This window comes from Lutra lutra, chromosome 2 (genome assembly GCF_902655055.1).
Source record: "Lutra lutra chromosome 2, mLutLut1.2, whole genome shotgun sequence".
In the NCBI taxonomy this organism is placed as follows: domain Eukaryota; kingdom Metazoa; phylum Chordata; class Mammalia; order Carnivora; family Mustelidae; genus Lutra; species Lutra lutra.
The window spans coordinates 90519203-90535548 of NC_062279.1; the positions used below are offsets into that span (position 1 = coordinate 90519203).

Below are 16346 nucleotides of genomic sequence, written 5' to 3' on the forward strand. Positions count from 1 at the left end.
ATTCATTTATACAAACAAAATTTGTTTAGAAATGTTTTTTTAAACTCCTACTGAAACACAAAAATAGCATCATTACTGTAAATATTTTCCATGATATGAATATGTATTATTTTGAGATGCAAGGTATCTGAAGAGTATTAAGAGGAGTGTTGTTTTTTTTTTTAATGATTATATTTATTACTTAAAAGTGATTTTCTCTGACCTGTTTTTTTCTTTAACCTTTTTTTACAGAACTCTCTTCTAGGCTACATGACTGCCTGAAGGATCAGAACAATGTTATGTTGGGGATATTGGTCTCTGGGCCAACCTGGGATCAGTACCAACCTGCAGGGGATTGTGGCAGAGCCACAGGTGTGTGGATTCATATCCGATAGAAGCGTCAAGGAAGTGGCCTGCGGAGGAAACCACTCCGTGTTTCTGCTGGAGGATGGGGAAGTTTACACCTGCGGTTTGAACACCAAGGGGCAGCTGGGCCACGAGAGGGAAGGAAATAAGCCAGGTGAGCACACCTAGTCCTCCTCCATGATTGGTGAGAAAGGCTGAGGAAAGGGGGAGAGCGGGTTGAAGATCACCTATGGAGTAGATTACCTGAACCTCCCTGGTGCAGGGATCCCTTACTGTTTGGAACTTTTGTGTTCAAATCAAGTCTTTTTGTGAGATATCCTTTTTTGTCTTATTAGATAACGTATGTAATATCATTGGCCAGGGGAGGGAGGTTGATGAGTTAGTTCAGAGTTAGAGAAGGATTTTCCCCAGTAATCGAATGCTACGACAGTATGATCATTTTGTGGATTTGTAACCCTCACAGTCAACATCAGAAACGTTTTCCCTGATTGCGTATTCACTTACCAGTTTTTGGCAACACACTTTCGGGTAGCATTGTGGGATGAGCACTGTGCTGGGTATGAAGAGATAGGTGAATGAGAGGTGGTGATGGTGTGGCTGTAGGAATTCCCCGTGGAAGGATGTGTGAGGTAAGTTGAAGACTATGCTGGAAGGAGCCGGGGAGCAGGACCCATTCTGCCTTCGGGGGTCAAGTAAGAGGCACAGTTGGACTTCACCAAGTGTGTGAGTATGCATGCGTTTGGCAGGAACACCCAGTTATTGCTCACACCTGAGTGTACCCTGTGACTTTTTTTTTTTTTTTTTTAAAGGCATAGCTGTCAAGGTGCCATCCTTGTTGAGGGAATGTTGAATAGTGTGGCAAGATGGTGATGGAAGGTGAAAAGGGCTGTACATATAGGGTCTGTCCAGTGATTTCAGTTTATTATCTTACCACTTTTTCTGTGTGAGTTTGACCTTCAGTATAGATGTAGGAAGAATTTATGAGGTACTTCTCAGTCTTGGATTTTGGAAGGGGTGGTGATGATGTTTAAATGGGTCTCCCTTTGGTGAGAAATGATAAGGAAGTATGTTCAGGTGTGGCCATTTGTGTTTTTTACACTAATGTGGGTGTGTGTCATTTTGTTGTTACTTGTTATCTTTTTTATTCAATCCAAATCAAGTGAAGGTACAGAAGCTTCATTAAAGAACAGCCTTGATTTTTTTTTTTCTAGATAATTTTACTCTTTTGTGTTTGTCTAGGAGGGTCATTTTGGCATCAGGATGAAGTAAAATTTTTTCATGTTTTTTTCTAGATAATTTTACCCTTTCATGTTTATCTAGGAAGGTCAGTTTGGCATCAGGATGAGCTCAATTTTTTCCATGACACATTGTCTCCCTCCTTTCTCATATTTATTCCCTCCCATAGCAAGTGGCTGTGTTCCATAGTTCACCTGCCCAAATGTCAGTATTAATTTATAAATTGATAATTTAACCATTGGATAAAGGGCTGTAGGGCTTTTTTTTTAAAAGATTTTATTTATTTATTTGGCAGAGAGAGAGACAGAGCCAGAGAGGGAACACAAGTTGGGGGAGTGGGAGAGGGAGAAGCAGGTTCCCTGCTGAGCAGGAAGCCTGATGCAGGGCTCCATCCCAGGACCCCAGGATCACGACCTGAGCCCAAGGCAGACGCTTAATGACTGAGCCACTTGGGCACCCCCGGAGGGCTAATCTTAAGCAAAATTATGAAGTATGTGAAGTATGATTTGTGGGCTCCTTCCCCATTCTTTGCCTCAAGGTTCCCTCATTGGAGCCCTCCCTAAGACATCCCATCAGGCCTACTCACCTGGAGCAAATCTCAATGTTCTGTCAGGGCTTTATGGGCCCTGGGCTCTTAGGATTTCAAGGAAGGAGTTTGTAGCATGGGCTGTATGTTTGTACACCTTTATATGTACAATGTATCTGATACTACCGGTTTTCAAATGCTAGTAGATTCTGTTATTCATTAAAATAAAAATTCGATAATGGTGCTGCCAATTCTTAATTGAATTAATAATTCCTATCCATTATGTGTTTTACCAATGAACATAAAAGAATAATATGTGGGAAAGTTTTTTATTTCTAAAAATGGTTTTCTTTTTGGAAAAGTGTAAAAACTAAGGCCTTCTTTCCCTTCCTTCTATTAAAACTCACACGAAGTTCCTATTCTTGTTCTTTCCCCAAGTGAGAGCTGGAATCTAACCATTAATGCCTGGAGAGGGATTAATGGCAAGTCACAGTCCAACAGCTCACTTCTTCCTGTGGGAATGCGAATGTTCAGCCAGGACTTAGAGGCATTTAAGGCCCATTTCATACCAATGACCCTCGAAGGGTTTGTCCTCACCACGGCCAGCCTCGGAGGGAGTATTTTGGGGACCAGGAGGAGATCTTTCCAGGACTGCAGAGATGACGCAGTTAGGGTGGACTCTGGAGTCAGGCAAAGCTGGTGTAGGTGTTAAGCGTCTCTGACTGCGTTTCTGAGCTCAGTTCCCTTTCCTGTAAAAGGAGACTGACTCCCTGTTGTAATGTAGCTCTTGACGCAGTAGATTGAAATGGTAAAGACAACTCAGCAAAGCTACCAGTGGCCTGTGAAGGCTGCCTTGCTCGCTACTCCTGTCTGTCTGCTCTGTGACTCTGCCCTCTTTGGCGGCCTCCCCCACCCCACCTTTGTCTTAGAACCTGGGGTGAGAGGATCTGACCTGGGGTGGCTGGTTAGAAAGGAAACAAAAAGCTTGCAGTCCAATGATCGCAAGGACCCGTGGGAGGCACCATGGTGAATGCATCTCAGTGCACTGCGACATTGTTCCGGAGGAGCCGCCTGACAGCTCCGTGAAGCTGGCGGTGGGTGGTCTGTGGGCTCTGGGAGTGAGTGAGCAGGAGCAGTCCCTGCTCTTGCTTGCACACTGGGTCAGGCCAGTGCCTAAGCCTGTAGCCGCTCCCTGTAGGCAAGGCTGAGTGATTCCAAGAGACTTGAGCTAGAGGTGCGTGGGGAAGGCTTTTGGATTCGGCCACAGAATCCAGCCCATGCTTGTAATCTAAATTTGTAATAAGCAAGGCCCTAGTGTAAATTACAGTAGATTCCAGAAACTTCTGTTGTTGGTTAAGCTTTTCGGTTAATTATAAACTCCATAGCAGCTGTGGAATAGTTCCTCTTTGAATGGAAAGATTATGTGGGTGGGCACCTCCCTCTCTTTTAACTTTTTTTCATTGGTAGGTGTGTTCTAAATTCGGGCACTGTTTGGGTTTATTTTTAATGACTGGAAAAAAGAGAATGAGCTTGTTTTCTCCATGTGTTTATTGAGAACTGTGACCTGGAGAGCCACTAGGCAGAGAGGGGTAAGTCAGTGACAGACCCTTTTCAGGCAGCTACTGCTGGCCCCGGCCCGTAGAAATGGTACTGCCAAGGAATTTCCATGCTGTTTGGGGAGGGAACTTGATAGAAGACCACTTTCTCAGGACACTTCTGGGGACAGTGGGCAGGTTTGTGATTTCAATTCCACACCATTGCCCAGACCAAAGGACTTTGTAGGGTTAAGGATTAAAGAGAGAGAGGGGGAAGGAAGGGTGGAAGAAGATGGGGTAGGGGATGCACTGGGATGACGGGATGAGACTCTTCTGTCAGAACATGTTCCTTGAGGGGCACCCGGGTGGCTTAGTTGTTAAGTGTCTGCCTTGGGCTCAGGTCATGATCCCAGGGTCCTAGGATCAGGCCCTACATCAAGCCCCCACATTGGGCTCCCTGCTCGGTGGGAAGCCTGCCTCTCCCTCCCTGTGTGTCTCTGTGTTGGATAAATAAATTAAATCTTGAAAAAAAAAACAAAAAACCATGTGCCTTGAGTCTGTCCTCCTGGTGGATCAGCTTGTACACACTGTCTCTAATTGGCATGGTTGCAAGGGACACAAACTCATTTTTTGAGGAGGAATCCTAGACCTGTGACACAGCAGTGGTCTAAAGTACTCCACAGTGATTTTTTTTTTTTTAAGATTTTTTTTATTTATTTGACAGAGGGAGAGAGAGATCACAAGTAGACAGAGCAGCAGGCAGAGAGAGAGGGGAAGCAGGCTACCTGCTGAGCAGAGAGCCCGATGTGGGGCATGATCCCAGGACCCTGAGATCATGACCCGAGCCGAAGGCAGAGGCCTAACCCACTGAGCCACCCAGGCACCCCTCCACAGTGATTTTAAAGGGTTTCTTTTTTTTTCTCCTTGAGAACATGTAATAGTTACCTATTGCTTTTGCTGTCCTGAGGCTACTGTGCTTTTCTTGTCTCATTTCTCTTACTTCTTGGTACTTGTGTGACCAACTTCGTGTGTGTCTCTGTGTGTGATGGAGAGAGGGCATTTCAAGGACACAGCAAATCCTGAAACTCCTGGATATGAAGGTCTGAGATTTTCCCAGTGCGTTGGGCAGCCGGGGCTTCTAGCTTAGCTGTCTCTGTGACGCATTCATTTGTGCTTTGTCCAAAGGCAAAGAGCCCTGTGATTCCCAGAAGCATTTTCTATGGGCAGAATTTCAACGTCCCATCTAAACTCAGTGTCCCACTTAAAAAACGAAACAAAACAAAAACCAGTTGGATTATAACTGTTCTGTATGTTCTGTATGACTTTTCTCTCCCTCATTCTCCGCATCACATTGTGATTATCAACCTTACCTCTCCTCCCAAATCAGGGATAGTTTCAGTGATGAGGGCATTGTGAGATTATTACTAATTTCCTCATGTTTTTTCCCATGAATTCATCTCCTAATTTCTGACAATATAGAGTCACAGAATTATAGGAAGACTTGTGTGCCTCCCCTTCTTTTTAAATTTTTAATTTTTCCCCCTTCTTAAGAAAGCAAGCAAAACATGAGTTTTTCCCCCCAAATTATGATATTTTTGTAAGTAAAGTGACTAAACTATAACTGAACATTAAGCACATCTTGAAGTATTTTTTGAACAAAAATAGAAACTGCTTGCCCATAGGAGAAAAATTCAAGAATTTTACCTTTGTTTCCCCTGCCTCTCTTATTCCCACCCAGCCACATTCTCAGCACTGTATTCTTCAGCCAAACCCACAGGTCTCCTCTCCCCATGCATACTCAGATTTTTCATACTGGGATTTTAGCTTCAGCTAATCCTTATGTTATTCGGGATATCTGCACTTATGTAAACCTCTTCCAACCTTTCTTTCTGTTTTGAGTAGGCAAGAACTGTGGTAGGTGCAATTATTTCATCTAACTTCATGATGTTAAATTTATCAAATTCTGCATTGACATTCTGGGAAGCCTTTTCATAGGAGACCTCAAAGGTAACCATTTATAAGCAGACTTTAACATTTCTGTGCAACCGGGTTTGATTCCTGTCTATGATTGGTTCCTTTTATTTCCTTGCAGATAATTTAATCCAATTCACATTCACATTTTGTATTCAACCTAAGCATTTCCATAATACCCATTCCCCTATATAACAGCTCTCCCGCTGTTTGATAAATGAGGTTTATAAAGCGGAATATCTCAGAAGCGTCAATTCCTAGAGCTGTGGTTGCTGCTAACCCTGGTAGAAGTAACACTTTCAACTAGCTTATCAAGTTCCTTTCGGGCATCTGAAGGACATGGTAACTCAGTCATGTTAATCAGCTTTTGGGGAAAAGCGAACTAGCTGAGCTGAAAGGAAAGGGAAGCCACCCTGTAATGACTTCCCATTACTGAAGTGCCTGTTTCTTTGGGCATGACTCAGAAACAAAAGGCAGAAGGTGCCATAGGAAATGTTCCTGTCTCAACACTGTCCTGTTAGGAACCCCATCCCTTTCTCATTAGGGGTGGCAGGTGGTCCAGGAGGCTGCGAAAACCTTTCTGATGATGATGATGATGGCGGTGGGAGTAATCAAACCCTATGGGATGTGGTGACTTCCTTTTAGCTGAGTGGACAGCTTTCTAGTTCAGAGGCCTGGAACTCAGGAGCCAATGTCATTCAATAATTTTATTTTCTGGGGTAGGTCATCAAAATTTACTTTTTCCTGTCTGTACTCAGCCTAGTTTCTTTTTCTTGAATTTCTCTTTCTTTTTTTTTTTTTTTGTCAGCCTACTTTCTTTAAAGATACCCGAAAGTTTTAGAAAGTACGTACTTATTAATGAGCATATTCTTTATTTTTTAAGATTTTTAAAATTTTAATTGTTTGACAGAGCGTGAGCACACAGGCAGGGGGAGCAGAAGGTAGAGGGAGAAGCAGGCTTCTCGCTGAGCAGGGAGGCTGATGGGGGTCTCTATCCCAGGACCCTGGGATCGTGACCTGAGCCCCAAGGCAGCTCCTTAACCGACTGAGTCACCCGGGCACCTCGGCATATTCTTTAATGTGAGGTGTTATTTGTGACTTTTAAAATTTGCAGTGTTACTTTTAACTAACAGTGGTTTGCATTGTGATAAAAGAGATTGAGTTCATTTGTTAATTTAGAAGTGGTTAACTATAGGTATTATAATCTCTCTTCCTCTGGATGAGCTTGACATTTTTAAGCTGATTAATCCTCATTATAGTTCTATAAAGTAGGTCAGTATTATATCATCCCAGGTATAGTAAAGGAGAACAGGAAAGGGAGTTGAGTTTCAGTTTTGCTTGGGTGCTGACAGTTTGGTTTTAAGTAGTCGTAGAATTTTGCTGGCTGCTTGGAAGAAAACAATAGAATTTTATTCTTAAACTGTTTCTCTTGTTTACTTTTAATCTCCCCTCATTCCTTACAAAAGAAACAAAAGGGTATAAACTGGGCTGCCAAGAAGCTTGTGTACTTGCATTTACTGGTTAAATGCCAGATATACTCAGGGTGTTTTGATTAAAGGTATAGAGAAACAATTAATTCCCTTTTTTCATCTTTAAAACCATCAGGTGACTGCCAGCCAGTTCTTTTATGCTCTTTTGACTGCCAGATATCTGGGGGAAAAACACACACGATCATTCATATCTCAGGCTGATATATTTTATTTTGCCTTGCAGTTTGCCTCTTGTTCTTCGTTCCTTTACTTCCTTGAATTACTTCTTATCATGCAGTCATTGATTCAGCTGATATTTACTGAGTGACGAGACTACTAGGTTCCTCATTTGTTGCCGTTACTGTCAGAACACACTGCATTTTATGTATGTATGTATGTATGTATGTATGTAAGAACACACTGCATTTAGTGCAGATCCTACCCTTTGGGAGTTTACAGGCTAGGTGGGGATGTAAAATGTGTTCCTGTTGTTCCCGTAAAGATTATATGATCCCGTTCACTGTGTGTGGAGCAAATGACCAGGATCCTAAGTGTGTCCAAATGGGAGTTGTAGTGAAGAGTCAGGTCTGAGTCAGGTCACCCACAGTGCTGCATTCACATTTCTCACGGATGCCATCTTTTACAACCACGCACATACAAAGTTCGAGTTTATCTTATGTTTGTGAGCTTGTGGGAGGAGGGAAATCTAGCCGTCGGAGAAGGGGCAGTTTTCAGAATAGTGTCATTCTCCAGGGATTTTCCATGACATTAGTGGGTAAGTCCAGCCTTTGCTTCTGAATTTTTGTGTTGCAGTAACAATTTTGTCATTTTGATGATCTCTGGTATACCTTGGTGGTCTGTGAGCTTGATGGGTCTAGGATAGGTAGAGTGTTTTTGGGAAATTTATCAGTCTGGATGCTATATGTTTATTTAGCTGGTATTTTACAGTTCTTCAGGAGCTACTGGAATCTGAGTAAATACCCTTCCGTAGCATGTAATGTTGACATCTTTGGTAATTCTCCAGCAGATACACTGTCTCCTGTCCTTGTGGATTTTGGATTAGTTTTTCACTTGTTTTAAGACATGTCTTGCAATTTCTTTACAATTATTAGATGACTCATAGCAATTGAAATTGTTATTGTGAGTGATTTTAATTTGGAGTGTTAGCTAATTATGGGAGGCAGTCTAATGAGTAAGAGCATGGACTCTGGACCAGACTTTAATATTGTAATCCTGGCTTTGCCAGTCACTGGTTGTATGATTCTGGGAAAGTCGCTTAACGTCTCTGTGTCCCAGTTTTCTTAGTCATAAAACATGGATAATAATATCTACATATTAGGATTTTGTCAGGATTTAATAAGTTTATCTCAGGTGTTTGGAATAATGCCTGGCCTGAAGTTAGGACTCACGTGCTCTCAGTAGTTATAGTAGTTTGTGGTAACATCTTTCCCTACAATGTTTTTGATCTTATTATTCTAGCATATTAAATTAATAAATTCATTACATATATATACCTAAAAATGAGTACTTTGATTACTTTTTTAGTAATCACTATAGGATTTGATAAATGGTCTATGCATACGGGGGAGGAAGATGCTATAAACCAGGGTCATTAAGAGAACCTACACACATTATGCTAATTTTTGTATTTTGAGTTTTCAAGGGTAGTCTTTATTTCAACTTTTTGGGGTCTTTTACTTTAGGTCCCAAGAAAAATACCTTGCATATATATTGGGCACTGTGTAAAAATGGGTTATCCACATATGGACATACATACATACATACATATTCTCTTTATGCCATGGTTAACATTGCCTCCAGCATTCTGGTCCAAAATTGCAAAGGGAAGTGAAGTGAATTAGGCCACTGTGGACATTACAGTACACTAAGGCTTACTGTGTGATGCTCCTAGAGGACTAGAAGTGGTTTGGCAACAGCTAGCCAGGTGATCTGATCTTGCCACAGTTCCAGAAAATAGGCTGCAGCCGATTTATGCTGAGCCCACCTGAATTCTGTGTGTGATTACTTTAGGCTTCTTGTTCGCTTTGATGGAGGTAGATTTTTGAGCAGGGATCCAAATGATCTGAAAGAAGGTAAGTGGTTTTCCTTTCTGCATTCTGCGAATGCCTAAGAAGAAATCGCTTTGGAGACTGAACCTGTCTGACCCTGGCTTTTTTTTTTTTTTTTTTTTTTTTTTAAATGGGCCTGTGTGTATGGCCAGGATGCTTTCAGCTGCAAGTAACAGAATACTAAGCTACATTTCTGCAGGAGCAACGAATAAAACGTAGGCTCTCTTTATAGAAGGTTCTAGGATTGGTTAAATTAGCATAAGGACACTGTCAGGCTTGCAGGTGCCTGCCGTCTTTTTGTTCTGCCATTTTCAGTCTGTTTTCCTTCTTCCTTGGGCTTTTCCCTTCATGGTCATTAGGTGACTGCCACAGTTCCAGGCATCACATTCTCACACAGCTGTATTCAAAGGCAGACGGGAAGGGGAGTTTTCTTTTGTGTCACCTTTCAAAAATGGGGAAAACCTTGCCTAGGAACCCCCTTGCATACACCCTCCTTTGTCTCATGGGCCTGGCCTGGGGTACGGGCCTACCATAGACCAGTCACTGATGTGCCTGAGTTAGTGAAATAGGAACTGTCAGTTTGGCATAGTCAAGTGTCATCTCCTAGGACTGGGGAGGAGCCCAGCAACCCTAAAGGTTCTAGTGCAAGGAGAAAGTGGGTGGTGGCTAATGGGGAAGCAACACACAGCATCTTCCACAAGGCCAATTTCATATTGTGTGCAATCTAGGCTCTTTGACACCTTAAAGTGGAATCACGGCATCTTCCTTTTGCTCATATTCTCATCTTTAATTCCTTTTATGAAATCAACAGCAACACCTTAACATTGGCCCTGAACAAAATTGATGGCTGTCATTATGAGGCAATGATTTGGTGGTGTTTAGTATATGACACGGAATTGGGTATTTCTTTCTTTCTTTTTTTTTTTTTTTAAAGATTTTATTTATTTTACAGAGCGAGATCACAAGCAGGCAGAGAGGCAGGCAGAGAGAGAAGGGGGAGCAGCCTCCCCGCTGAGCAGAGCGCGCGATGCGGGGCTCAATCCCAGGACCCTGGGATCATGACCTGAGCCAAAGGCAGAGGCTTAACCCACTGAGCCACCCAGGTGCCCGGAAATTGTGTATTTCTTAAGAGTGTCTTAGTTTTGTATTTAGGTGCTAAGCCCAGCATGGTGGGTACATAGGGTAAGAAATGTGTTAAATAAATACAGGTCTCATAGGTTTTACTATTTTGTTATGTTGGTGTGTTCTGTATGGATTCTGAGAGATTTCTGGGGTTAGTTCAGTAAAGATCAGAATGATCTTTATTTAAAGAAGATCACAGAATTTAAAGGATGGAGGATAAAAGAGTGACTTGAATGATCAATAATTCCATTTATGAGGCTTCACAGAACTAACATTGGATTTAGTATCACACAGCAGAACTTCTGTAAAGGGAGCTACAATAGACTCGGCTACTTCAGCTCAGTAAACTTTATCAGTTTAACCCATTTTTTTTTTTTTTAAGATTTTTATTTATTTGTGAGAGAGAGAGGAAACACGCAGGGGGAGGGGCAGAGGGAGAAGCAGGCTCCCCACAGGGAGCCTGATCCCATAATGCAGGACTCCATCCCTGGACCCTGGGATCATGACCTGAGCTGAAGGGAGAAGGTTATAACCAACTGAGTCACCCGGGCACCCCCAATTTAACCCATTTTTAGAAAGACTGCCAAGATCATGAGTGTCCTGAGAACAGTGCCTTTAGCAAGTAGTATCATCTGGGCCATGAATCAGGCATTCGTCAACCTAATTTAAAATCATGAAGTAATGCAAACACTAAAGTATACCCTTTCCTATACCTCCCAGCCCTTACCACCACACCTTACCCCAGGGGTAAGTACATTTCCAGGTGACTGTGAATATCCATTTGTTAATAGGATTGATACAAATACTTTCCAGTGACAGGGTTTTTTTTTTTTTTTTGTGTGTGTGTGTGTGTGTGTTTCTTTTTTTAAAGATTTTATTTATTTATTTGACAGACAAAGATCACAAGTAGGCAGAGAGGCAGGCAGAGAGAGAGGAGGAAGCAGGCACCCCGCCAAGCAGAAAGCCCGATGTGGGGCTCGATCCCAGGACCCTGAGATCATGACCTGAGCCGAAGGCAGAGGCCTTAACCCACTGAGCCACCCAGGTGCCCCATTGTTTGTTTGTTTTTTTTAAAACCAAAATGTATAGGTATGAGTTTATGTATATGGAAGGGGTGGATAGATGGGAGTGGAATATTGTAGTGATGCAGAGTTATACTTCTTGCCAATTCTCTAGCTCACTGATGTGGTTTAAGATTTTTTGGGTCTGATTTAGAGCCTGCATTTATCCCCAAGTGCTCTATCAGCAAGGGTCTGCTTTGCCAATATGTTGTTTTTTGGATGCCATCATTAGCCTGTTGTATGGAAAGTTTAATTTTCTTTCTTGTGATATTTTTCTCCGTTGATACTCTATCAGCTATTGAAATGAAAACATTTGCAGTGGACTCAGACTTTCAAAGGAATATGATTTACTTCATTAAAATTCGAGAGTGAGATCTTTCCATGAGGTCTAGTCACAATAGCATCTCAGCTGTCAACTATTTGGGGAGTTGTACATGTTGCTATAGGAAGAGAGTTATAAGGCTCTTTTTTTCCCCCTTAAGGTGACTACACTAACAGTGACTATATTTCTTGTGCTGTACTTTTCATTGCCATGACTTATTCATTCTGTAACTGGAAACTTATACTGCCTACTCCCCTTCTCCCATTTTGCCCACCGTCCCCACCCCCTTTCCCTCTGGCAACCACCAGTTCTCTGTATTTATGGATCTGTTTCTGTTTTTTTGTTTTTTCTTATTTATTCATTTGTTTTTTTAGATTCCACATATAAATGAAATCATATTTGTCTTTCTCTGAATTATTTCACTTAGTACAATACCCTCTAGGTCCATCCATGTTGTCATAAATGGCAAGATCTCATTCTTATGGCTGAGTAATATTTTACTATATGCGTATACACCACATCTTCTTTATCCATTTATCTACCGATGGACACTGGGGTGCTTTCACATCTTGGCTGTTGTAAATAATGCTACAGGACACAAAGGGGAGCATATGGCTTTTCTAATTAGTGTTCTTGCTTTCTTTGGGTAAATACCCACTAGTGAAATGAATAAAATTTTTGTTTTTAATTTTTTTGAGGTGCCTCCGTACTATTTTCCATAGTGGCTGCACCAATTTCAACCTTTTATTTTTTTTTAAAACCTCTTTTCAAAGTCATATTAATGAGAGCTTACAGAGAATTCTTAACCATTTAAAGAATCTGTTTCCCACTTGGCATGGATTTGTGTTTAATGTCCTTTATCACGTGAGAAGACTTTTTCACTGATCGGTTGAATCGGCCTAGTGCTGTGTGGATAGTGCTGATCATGGTTGAATAGATTGAGCTGAAGGAGACAGCAAGTTCTCCGTTCTGCCTCTATGCAGAGGCAACGGGGCACAAAAATCAAAGTAGCAGGGGAGTGTGGGGCTCATTATGGCCTTAGACACAACTTCCCTGGTTTCTTTTAAGGAGTCGTGGGCTGCTTGCTGATGGGCCGCTGTAGATCTCCTCCAGCCCAGCTGAAAGTAAGAATATTGGCCACCAGGAGAAGAGAAAGGAAAGATAGGAAAAGTGGAGCTCGCAGTCATGCTGAGCTCAGCAGGAGGCACAAGTGAACCGCTCTTTTTCTTCACCTGGAGGAAAGAATGCTCAGGTAATTATGGAATGTTTTTGTTTGTTTACCGTGGGGTGGCACATGGTAGAGGTGCCCCAAACCGGCTAGTCATTCGTGGGGAGTTGGAAGTTCTTGTGTGGTGTCATTATGAGTGTTAGCCCATGCTTTTCCCATCTTTCCGTTCTTTGTTCTTAATTGAAGATCATTTCTGAAGCACTGAAGCTTTGGTATTTAGTATTTCCACATGGAGAAATGGAGTGGTGAACAGTATATGAATATACATTTTCTGGGTATTTTATGCTGTCCTTTTGGTCACTGCATATAATTCAGATCGACTGGATGCCTCTCTCTTTACATTCTAGCTTGTCATAAAGCATTGGCTGCCTTCTTATATCGAAGAGGACTCATCTATAGGCTTTGTAAAGCTTTCGCAAATAGCTACTTTTTATATTTCTAAACTGACATAAGGTGATTAGAAGTAGGAAGGGGTGGGCCAGGCCCCAGAGAGTAGTAAGTGATATTTCTTTTTCCCCCACTGTTCTGTCTCTCTATGTCTCTGTCTCTGTCTCTCTCTCTCTCTCTCTCTCACACACACACATACACACACACGTGCATCAGGAGCACAGGTTGAAGGTGGGGAGAGTGCCAGTACACTTCACCTGGGATTGGGCAGGACCATTGGATCCATAGAATTTCTTTCTCTTGTCATTGTATAAGCTCAAGAAAAGACCAAACTCCTAGTCCATTTCTTCATTGCCCATCCTTTTGGTAAATCACTTTATGAATTAGCATTTACCAGCCTTGATTTAGATGTTTAGGGTCAGAAAAACACTATTTCAAATTTGTCCACAGTTTAAATGTGCCATTGACTTTGGCAGTGTTTCAGCTAAACAGAGCTGTCTAGAGACCTTCTTAGGACTGACCCTCAAGTGTCAGTGTTGGGAGTGGTAGTGGTATCAGGCTTCAGTGTATGTGGATGAAACCAACCAGTGAAAGCTCTGGGACAGGAAAGACTGGAGGGAGCCCAAGACTCAAATGAATTCTTCTCAGTTCTAGTTTAAGTGCCTCCTCTCTGTCCCTAGCCCTGGACTGGTTGTCATCATGACCAGACCAGAGCCACAAATCTAGAAGAAGCCGTCGGTCGTCCTTCGCTTCTGTTGTTCCTCTTCCCTTATGGAATTCTTGACTTGGAATTTTGTATGTCTCAGTCTTGTGTAATTTGCATGTTTATATTAAGGACGAGGGCACTTTACACTTTTATGCAGAATTTATTTTTGGTCAAGATTGCGTGGCTGCCCAGGTGAGTCGGACATATGATAGCAGAGCATTTCAGTGGGAAAGGATAGTTTACTAAATAAGTGGTGTTGATATAGTTGGCTGTTTATCTGCAAATAGACCTAGACCCCCTAGCTCCTTCCTTAGTCAAAAGTAACTTCTAGATGTATGAAGGATGTAAATGTAAAAAGTAAAACTATAAAAATGATAGACAAAAATTAGGGGGATGTGTTTAGAATTGGGGGTTCTAAAGTGAGACAGGTGGTCCAGAAACCATAAAGGAAATGATTGGCAGATTTGCATGAAATTAAATTTTTTTTCTGTGATATAAGGCATTCATGAACAAAACCGAAAGGTGAATCTAGACTGGGAGTAATCATGCCACAAATTGCCAGATGAAAGTTTCATATCTCAAATATAACAGCATCTTCAAATTGTTAAGAAAAAGATAAGCAACCCTGTCATAAAATGGACATTTTACAGAGAAGCACTTACAAATAGCCAATGAATAGATGCAGATATGTTCAGGGAAATGAAGATTAAAATGAGATACCATTTTTTTCATCCATATGATTGGCAAAAAATTTCAGAGTAATACCCACTGCTCACCAGTATTGGAAAACGGGAGCTATCCTGTGCCAGTTGAGAGAGTGTGGGCTGCTGCAGTCTTTTTGTAGATCAGCTCGCTGTGTTTAGTAAAATTTAAAATGGTTATACCTTTTGAATAAGCAGTTCTATTTTTAAGCTTCCTTACACAAATAAAAATGCTAATCTATAGCAGAAGGAACTATTTCTAAGGATGCTTACTGCAGCGGTCTCTTAGCGGCAGAGTAATGGAAACGGCTTTCTCATACTCGAGGGAAGAGGTTGCAGAAATATAATGGACAGTCACAAGTTCAGCTTTAGGTGCCATCTTTATACCATTGACCCACAGACCCACAAATTATTTCCAGCCTTATTTTCACCAAATTCCAGACTTGGTGTCCATTTAAGTCTCCACTTGGATGTGTAATTGGCATCTTAAATTTAACAGATCCCAAAGCCAAACCTGATTTTTCCCCTCAAGCCTGTTCCCCACCTTACTTTCTCAATTTTTGTAAATAGCAGTTCCAGTTGTCAGGTCAAAAACCTTGAAGCCATCCCTGAACCTACCTCCCTCACTTCACTATCCTGTGAATTTCTCCCCCTGCCCTACCAACTCCCAGCACCTCCTGTTTCCCTTCCCCACTTTACTTTTCTTCACAGTGTAGGCCTATCTCATATACTGCTTTCTCTCTGTCTTGTCTTTCTCTTATATTTGTTTAAGCTTCATGAGGATCGAGGCTGTTTTGTGTCTCCCAATACCTAGAATAGTGTCTGGCATCTGTAAGTGCAGCCTTCAGTAATTATTTCTTGAATAAATGAGTGATTATATTGTAGAAAGAAACAAATTGCTAATTAAGGAATATAAAATCCCTTTTTGTACAAATGAAATCAAGCCAAATAAGTCAGAGAAAGACAAATGCTGTATAAGCTTTTATGTGTAGATCCAAAAAAAAAAAAAAAAAAAAAAGAGAGAGAGAAAGGAAAAACTCAAGCTCAGAAGTGCAGAGATCAGATTAGTGGTTGCCAGGGGCAGGGGTAGGTGAAACAGGAGAAGGTGGTCAAAAGGTGCAAACTTCCGCTTAGAAAATAAGTTCCGAGGATGTGATACATAGCGTAGTGACTTTAGCAGATAATATTGTATATTTGAAAGTTGCTAAGAGTAAGTCTTGAAAACTCTCATAACAAGAAAAAAAATTGTAATTAAGTATGGTGATGGATGTTACCTAGACTTATTGTGGTGATCTTCCCACGGTATATATAAATATCACATCCTTATGTTGTACATACTCTAATATCGTCTGATAGTTATTCTTCAAATCAGGAAAGCTCACTGCAGCTCCCTGAAGAAGTCAAGTCACAACTTTACTGGAAAAAAAATGATGTCCCTTTGATTTTTCCTTCCTGTGACTCCTCCGTGGAATTTATTTCTAGATAGGCTTATACAGCTTCAGCTCTCAGGCATTTGCTTGTTAGCTTGCAGTAATCTCCATATCTACAGGGGTGAAGCTGTGAGAAAGGAGGGTACTCCTAGAAAGACTGCCTGCATTCCTGTAGGAGATTTGCCTGATTTCCTTTGGGGGAGATGTTTATGAAATCAGCTATAAGTACAGTTGACTC

At 41.5% G+C, this 16346-nt stretch overlaps 1 protein-coding gene across 3 annotated transcripts in view; it reads left to right on the plus strand.

Moving 5' to 3' along the window:
* Positions 1–16346, plus strand: part of HERC3 (HECT and RLD domain containing E3 ubiquitin protein ligase 3) — a 123315-nt gene that overhangs the window by 11474 nt on the left and 95495 nt on the right. For all 3 annotated transcript variants that reach the window (XM_047717957.1, XM_047717955.1, XM_047717956.1), the window contains one exon: positions 232–499. In XM_047717957.1, coding sequence (XP_047573913.1) covers positions 274–499 — 226 coding nt within the window. In that variant the 5' untranslated portion in view covers positions 232–273. The remainder of the gene's footprint in view (positions 1–231; positions 500–16346) is intronic.